Source organism: Salmo trutta, chromosome 30 (assembly GCF_901001165.1).
Source record: "Salmo trutta chromosome 30, fSalTru1.1, whole genome shotgun sequence".
NCBI lineage: Eukaryota > Metazoa > Chordata > Actinopteri > Salmoniformes > Salmonidae > Salmo > Salmo trutta.
The window spans coordinates 21,055,101-21,063,114 of NC_042986.1; the positions used below are offsets into that span (position 1 = coordinate 21,055,101).

Here is an 8,014-nt window from a genome sequence, read left to right on the forward strand (position 1 = left end):
CCGTCTCCCCCACCTCATCGACGGCCAACCGGCTTAAGCGGTGAGGCGTCTCCTGAAGGTTCAACCTCGGGGCAGGGGGTTCCAGTACCTGGCTGACTGGGAGGATATGGCCGGAGGAGATTTGTTGGGTTCACACCATGGACATCCTGGACCCAGGCCTCATCGCGGATTTTCAACGCTGACACCCCGGACACCGGGGGGTGTACTGTCACACCCTGATCTGTTTCACCTGTCCTTGTGATTGTCTCCACCCCCTCCAGGTGTCGCCCATCTTCCCCATTATCCCTGTGTATTTATACCTGTGTTCTCTGTTTGTCTGTTGCCACTTCGTCTTGTTTGTCAAGTCAACCAGCGTTTTTGTTCTCAGACCCTGCTTTTCCCAGTCTCTCTTTTTTCTCGCACTCCTGGTTTTGACCCTTGCTTGTCCTGACTCTGAGCCCGCCTGCCAGATCACTCTGCCTGCCTCTGAGCCTGAGCCTGCCTACTGACCTGTACCTTTGCCCCTCCCTCTGGATTATTTACCTCTGCCTACCTTGACCCTGAGCCTGCCTGCCGTTCGGTACCGTTGCCCCACCTCTGGTTTTCTGATCCTGCCTGCCTTGACCTGTCTATTGCCTGCCCTGTTGGATTATTCAATTATTGTTAATTCGACATTGTCTGCATCTGGGTCTTACCTTCATACCTGATATATATATATATATATATATATATATATATATATATATATATATATATATATATATATATATATATATATATATATACTCAGTGGTATATATCAGTGTTCCTAATGTTTGGTTTCATTCAGTCCATCATTACTTTTTAAGACATGAAGGTCAGTCAATGCGGAAAATGTAAAGAACTTTGAAAGTTTCTTCAAGTGCAGTCGCAAAAGCCATCAAGCTCTATGATGAAACTGGGTCTAATGAGGACTGCCACAGGAAAGGAACACCCAGAGTTACCTCTGCAGCAGAGGATAAGTGAATTAGAGTTAACTGCACCTCAGGTTGCAGACCAAATAAATGCTTCACAGCGTTCAAGTAACAGACACATCTCAACATCAACTGTTCAAATGAGATTGCGTGAATCAGGCCTTCATGGTCGAATTGCTGCAAATAAACCACAACTAAAGGACACCAATAAGAAGAAGAGACTTGCATGGGCCAAGAAACACGGGCAATGGACATTAGACCGGTGGAAATCTGTCCTTTGGTCTGATGAGTCCAAATTTGAGATTTTTGGTTCTAAACACCGTGTCTTTGTGAGACGCAGAGTAGGTGAACGGATGCTCTCCGCATGTGTGGTTCCCACCGTGAAGTATGGAGGGGGAAGCGGGATGGTATGGTGGTGCTTTGCTGGTGACACTGTCTGTGATTCATTTAGAATTCAAGGCACCACATCATTCTGCAGTGATACGCCATCCCATCTGGTTTGTGCTTAGTGGGACTATCATTTGTTTTTCAACAGGACAATGACCCAAAACACACCTCCAGGCTGTGTAAAGGCTATTTGACCAAGGAGAGTGATGGAGTGCGGCATCAGATGACCTCGCCTCCGCAATCACCTGACCTCAACCCAATTGTGATGGTTTGGGATGAGTTGGACCGCAGAGTGAAGGAAAAGCAGCCAACAAGTGCTCAGCATATGTGGGAACTCCTTCAAGACTGTTGGAAAAGCATTCCTCATGAAGCTGGTTGAGAGAATGCCAAGAGAGTGCAAAGCTGTCATCAAGGCAAAGGGTGGCTATTTAAAAGTTTTGATGTCTCACTATTATTCCACAATGTAGAACATAGTACAAATAAATAAAAACCCTTGAATGAGTAGATGTGTCCAAACCTTTGACTGGTACTGTACAAAATATAACAGATTTTTAAGAGGAGAATGGAGGAGAGGAGAAAAGAGAGTGATAATAAAGTGCAGTCTTTTCCCTTTACAACACATAACACACACTGAGTGTACCAAACATTAGGAACACCCCAGTGTTGCAGTTCTTTACACAACCTAGTGCACCTGGCACCTACTACCATACCCTGTTCAAAGGCACTTACATTTTTTGTCTTGCCCTTTCACCCTCTGAATGGCACACTAAATCCTTATTTTATCTGCCTCCTCTCCTTCATCTACACGTATTGAACTGGATTTTCCAAGTGACATCAATAAGTGATCACAGCTTTCACCTGGATTCACCATGTCAGTCTATGTAAAGAGCAGGTGTTCTTATTGTTTTTATTTATAAATTGACATTTTCTCTGTAAAGTGTGTTCAGACTGTATGTACTAGAATGAATGTACTTCAGTAATGTACACTATTTGCTGAGATGAGGGTTGTAGATTAACAATAAACTATGTAGGCTACACTTAGTCAAAGGGGCATCATGTTAACCTTGTTGTTGATCCTTACCTCCTCGTATAATACTAAGGTAATGAGTAGAGCAGGTATAGGACGTACCTTCATATGGGAATTTAAACAAAGCAGATAGCTGTTTTATGTACAAGATGTCAGTGCATAAACAAATACAAGCAAATACATTCGTACCATGTAAACCAGAACACATCGTTGTAGTTTCTAATGCAAATCTTTAGTACAACTGGGAAGGTATTTACTGGACTGTGTTTTTTTTATCTATATATTCTTATTTCCTTTCAATGCCTGCTGATGCATTTTTAGGCCCTGAGGCAACTTCTTTGACAATGTCTGATAGAATTCTACACAGCAAACACTCTCTGTCCTCCTCAACCCACTCCTCCTCCACACAACTCTTTCCAACTGCATTCTGTCATAAGGACGAGCGAATTGGAGAAGAGGGCCTGCATTGTAGTGTTTCAAAATATAACAGATTTTTAAGAGGAGAATGGAGGAGAGGAGAAAAGAGAGTGATAATAAAGTGCAGTCTTTTCCCTTTACAACACATAACACACCCTCCCACTTTATCTTGAGTCATACACTGAAAGACACAGATTTCAGACATTAACATAATTCAGAGCTTGTTGACTTGATAACTGTTGATCGTCATGTACCAGCTGTTTTCATATCTCAGTTGATAGACATGCAACACTTGCATAGAAAGCTTGGTCTGAACTTAACCATAACCAACTTTAATAAGTAGGCCACTGCCAAGTGGTCATCCTTCCCTGTAAAAATGCCCTACTTTGTTCCCTATTTTTCCCAACATTAGCTACACCATTCTTGCTTAGTGAAATTCAAGTAATGAACATTTCTCAAGACAGTTGAAAGTAGGGGTTTTAAGGTGAGCCTAACGTTTTACAAATTGATAGGATTTTTAATAAAAGGGTATGTATTGTATTTCGTTGACAGTTATGAATTTGGACGGTAATATATAAAGTATGACGCTCTCAGGCTTCCGTACTCTTACGACGAGTCCCGGAAGTAGTAGTGCTAAACATGAATTGTAAACAAACTCATGAGCCAGATCTTATTTAGTTAAAAAAAAGAACGTACTAACGTATTGGACGTGGTTTGCGTGTCATTGGATGCACCCTGTAGAATGTGAGTAACTTGTTACGTTCCTTATATTCTGGTTGCTTGACATTTAATCACTGTTGTGTTTAACTCCAAATCAATGACAACGCTATTAGCATTAACCGCTGACTTTTGTAAACTACCTAACGTTAGCTAACTAGCCGGCTAACCTAACTAGCAGTCATGTCCAGCTAGCATAACAGTTGCTTGTTAACCAGTTACTTATCCGATATAATTAGCTAGCTAGCTTACGTCAAAACTGGCCAGTACAGTAGGCTCTCTCTAGCTAGTCGAAATCAAACCCTATCAGCTGTTGCTGTTATTCAGGATGCCAGATCTACCAGCTAGCTAGCATGACAGCTACGGCATTAGACACCACGCTAATGCAACTGGTCAGTATATATATATATTTGGTTGTCCTTATCACATTGTAGATAATTAGCTAACCCATGTAGAGTTGCAATTGCATGCTGTGCCACGTATATCAGCTGACTGTGTAACAACGATCTAATACTAACCATATTTTTGTAGCTGGCTACTGTACCAGTCAATTAGTGTCAATGAAATGTGGAAGTTACTAAGTTGTCACACATAGCTCATCTAAGTAACATTCAAACTCTCCTCATCTCTATTCTTTCCCTCTTCTTTCTGAAACACAGGATTCCACCTGTGTGGAAGTAACCCCACTACATTTGCCAGTGAGTGACAGAGAGAGATCTACTTGCATCTGTAGTGATCTGTGTCTGTAGGCAGGGCAGCCATGTCTAGGAAGCAGACAGGAAAGCCACTGCGTGGCAGCAACAGAAAGTGTGATGCGGAGCGAAAGCGGGATGAGCGGGTCACGCGCAGGGCAATCGCCAAGGACCGCAAGAACCGGCCCCAGGATGGGGACGAGGGAGAGGAGTTTGTCAGCTTCTCCAACCAGCTCCAAGCGCTGGGGCTCAAACTGAGAGAGGTGCCTGGAGATGGGTAAGATTCAGAGAGAGAAGGTCTGACTACATTGCAGACGCCTGGCAGACCTATAATCGCCTGGATAGGTATTTAGTATATCAGCTTACCACATATTATATAATCTAGCAATCTGATGCCCGACTGTAATCGATGACATGGCACGCAACCATTGGTTGATGCAATGCAACATTTGAAGTGTAGTCAGCCTGGAATACAACCAAAGTGCTCTTATAAATGGCTGTTACAACGTTGACTAATGCTGTGTGTCCATCCTATAGTAACTGCCTGTTCAGGGCTCTGGGTGACCAATTGGAGGGACACTCTCGAGGACACCTGCGCCTGCGCCAGGAGACTGTGCAGTACATGATGGCACACCGGCAGGACTTTGAGCCCTTTGTGGAGGATGATGTGCCCTTCGCACAGCATTGTAAGATAGAAACCAAATGCTATTTCCATGTGAAAATGTTGTGGGATGCCCAAGTTTTTGATGGTATGCCAGTCATCCTGGAGAGTGTGTCTTTAAAGATCTTGTCACTAATATTTCTCTCTGTTGTTTTCTTCCTCTCAGTGTCAAACCTCTCCCAGCCTGGTACGTTTGCTGGCAATGATGCCATCGTGGCGTTCGCCCGTAGTCAACAGCTCAAGGTGGTCATTCATCAGCTCAACACCCCACTGTGGGAGGTAGGAACCTCAGTGACACCCTATTGCCCATATAGTTTACTACTTTTGTGAAGAGACACATAGCTGTATAAAAGCTAAAGTAGTGCACAATAGGGGAAATTCACACTTATTTTATGTATCTGTTTTTAAAGGAGATTGGAATCCCCAAAAATGTTTCACATTTCTTTTTAAATGAAAGAATGGGAAAGTGGATGGGGATGTAGTAAAAAATAATAGAACGGCATAGTTTATAAAGTTGGGGAGGAGAGGCGTGAATCCCTGTCGCCAGGTGGTATATGTGGTCCTACCACTAGACCACATTGTGGCACACTGTACTGTATTTTAAGCCGAAGTCCTCTTCTAATGTAACAGACCGTATGAAATACCACTATAGATAATCCCTACTCATTATGTTTCCTCAATTCAGATAAATGGCTCTGAGAAGCTGGTTGGCCGAGAGCTACACATTGCCTATCGCTATGGAGACCATTACGACAGTGTACGACCAATCGGTGACAACTCTGAGAGCCCTGCTCAGCTGCGTTTAGAGGTACGAAAAAAAAGTGGTTCATTTAAAAACACACTCCCAAATATTTCAACCATTGGGTTAGTCTTATTCATAAAATGTTCCTTATTCCCCCCACCCCTCTCTTGTGTCCTTCCAGAATCTTCATAATTCGAGTGGGCAGCGTGAGTTTGGTGACGGCCAGAGGGACAGACGGAAAGCCCCCTCGCCTACCCCCTCCGAGGAGGACAATGTGATCCTAAGTTCCCTGAAGAACAGGGGCCCAAACTGTGAGTGTCCCCGCTGTCTTCTCCCCCAGTGCAGTGTGATTATCAGTGTCTACTAGCTGTTTTGGGCAGGTTTTAGGTCCTTTTCTAACCCCAACTCATATAAAACTTTCATTCATCTGCAGTCTACACCTACCGTGTATATTAAACATTGCTAGTAAATACAACTGATGTTTACTTTACTATTTTGGGGATTTCCATCTTTTAGAGGGAACTAACATCCAAAAACCCTTTGATAATGATCAACAGGATCAGTATGGAGAAAAAAATGTATGACATGTATGCATTCACTACTGTAAGTCGCTCTGGATAAGAGCGTCTGCTAAATGACTAACATTTTTATGTAAATCATCTGATGCAATATATTCACTGCAATTGACCCCATGTGTATTGTGTGCCATGTCTCTCAGGTGAAGAGGAGAATCTATTTCAGCTGAGTGCCGCCACCATCAACGCTGAGTGGCTGGTGGATTCTGAGCTAGCTGTCCAAGTGTGTCACGGCCAGTGTGCCTCAGGATCATGCTCAGTGTGTAGACAGGCAGCAACAGAGTGCAGTGAGCACAAACCACCACCAGATGGAGGCAACATACACAAATCCAAGGTAAATTGCAATTCTTAAATAAATATTTTTAAGGTGTTTTAACACATTTTATTCAGAAAGTAAGGAACCACTATACCATGACTCTCCACTCAAATTCCAATTCTGAATAAGTATTCTGAGTCTGTGACTTTCAATTCAAGTTCCAAATTAAATTGACCTGCATTTCTCTATTCAATTGTGAAGGGACTTACGTCCGTCCTTTTCATCTTGACTCCTGTTGTTTTTTTTTTTACACCTCTCTCAGGCTTCAAACAAGCAGAGGAAAGAGCAGCAGCGCTTGGAAAAGAAAAAGCGACAGGAGGAAAGACATCGACAGAAGGTTCTTCAAAGCAAAGGAACACCTGACCAAAACCAGAACCTCTCGGAGCCGGTCACTCTAGTGCCAGCTCTAAATACACTTAGTATATAGACAGACAGAGCATGGCCAAATAAAGCTATACCGGGCGGCTGATTTACAATGTTTTGCACACAGAATCAATTTCAATCCCAATCACGTTGGATGACTTGCATAAACCGTTTAGTTTCTTTGCAAATGTATGGTGCCTGCGATAGGTTGTGTGTGAATGTGTTCGGGGTTGTGGTTGATTGAGGGTGTTTGTTAGTGACCCAAGATGGTGTACATAGTTTCCTCTTTTAGAGACACACTGTCTAGACTCTTTATATGCTGGTGAATGAGGGCTGCTTTTCACTATGACCATGCAGTACATCTTGGGCTCCTCTTTGCGTTTGTTTTGAGTTGAATTTCTCTGATTCCAGCCGAAGAAGAAAGGAACGGGAAGAGACGTCATTGTAAACAGAATGAAATGTTTTGTGAACGATACTGAAATGATTTAGTTGATACAGTATGTAAAGAATTGATATTTTATCTGGTTAATGGCAGTTACAGTATTATTAATCAAGCTTAAAGAAATAATTCAGTTGGGAGATTTGCTGATGAATGATTGTGATGCACTCTGTCTGGTATGATATGTAATGAGGCAATAAATGAAAAAATGTACAGTATTTGATTTATTCATATTTTTGATATATCTTGTCTTAAATGGTTGTGGTGTTTGATTTGATTAAAGATGCACTATGCAGAAATCACTTCCACCATTTCCCTTTTACAAAAATTCTAATAGTTTGCGTAATTTCAGTTTAGTGTAGAGAATCATTGTACCATCTAAACCGCTATGAAATATCTTTTCCATAACCAAAAATATTGTATTTTCAAGCTGTTTGAAGCTGGTGTACAAAACTGAAGTATGCAAAAACAAAACTTCAGACCGGGAAGCATATAAATAGTGCACATAGAACAGATGTAGCACTTCTTTGACTTGCTTTCAATGAGAATGACAGCTCTACAACTTCATTTTCACTGTGAATTTGCTTGGGTCGCACAAAAAGTTACATATCACTGAATCAATAGATGTCCTCAATAGATTATACAAAATAGCATATATTGTTGTAGGCTGCACTGTAATTTTATCTGATATTTTGGGCAACATTTGGCCAATACTCATCATTGCAAGTATGTTTTTAAAACTGATT

General features: G+C 42.0%; 1 protein-coding gene across 1 annotated transcript; it reads left to right on the top strand.

The window, feature by feature from the left end:
- Window positions 1-3,370: 3,370 nt before the first annotated feature.
- On the top strand, window positions 3,371-7,486 carry LOC115168218 (OTU domain-containing protein 3-like). The gene is made up of 8 exons (XM_029723275.1): window positions 3,371-3,507; window positions 4,140-4,449; window positions 4,710-4,858; window positions 5,000-5,112; window positions 5,519-5,641; window positions 5,757-5,886; window positions 6,294-6,484; window positions 6,729-7,486. The coding sequence occupies exons 2-8, from the start codon at window positions 4,241-4,243 to the stop codon at window positions 6,891-6,893; spliced, it is 1,080 nt and encodes a 359-aa protein (XP_029579135.1). The 5' UTR covers window positions 3,371-3,507; window positions 4,140-4,240; the 3' UTR covers window positions 6,894-7,486.
- The last annotated feature ends 528 nt before the right edge of the window (window positions 7,487-8,014 follow it).

Bases quoted from the DNA above. Each gene is read 5' to 3' on its own strand.
- LOC115168218 (XM_029723275.1), top strand. From the start codon at position 4,241: ATGTCTAGGAAGCAGACAGGAAAGCCACTGCGTGGCAGCAACAGAAAG. The intron at 4,450-4,709 runs GTAAGATTCAGA...TCCATCCTATAG, and splicing joins AGAGAGGTGCCTGGAGATGG to TAACTGCCTGTTCAGGGCTC. The intron at 6,485-6,728 runs GTAAATTGCAAT...CACCTCTCTCAG, and splicing joins GCAACATACACAAATCCAAG to GCTTCAAACAAGCAGAGGAA.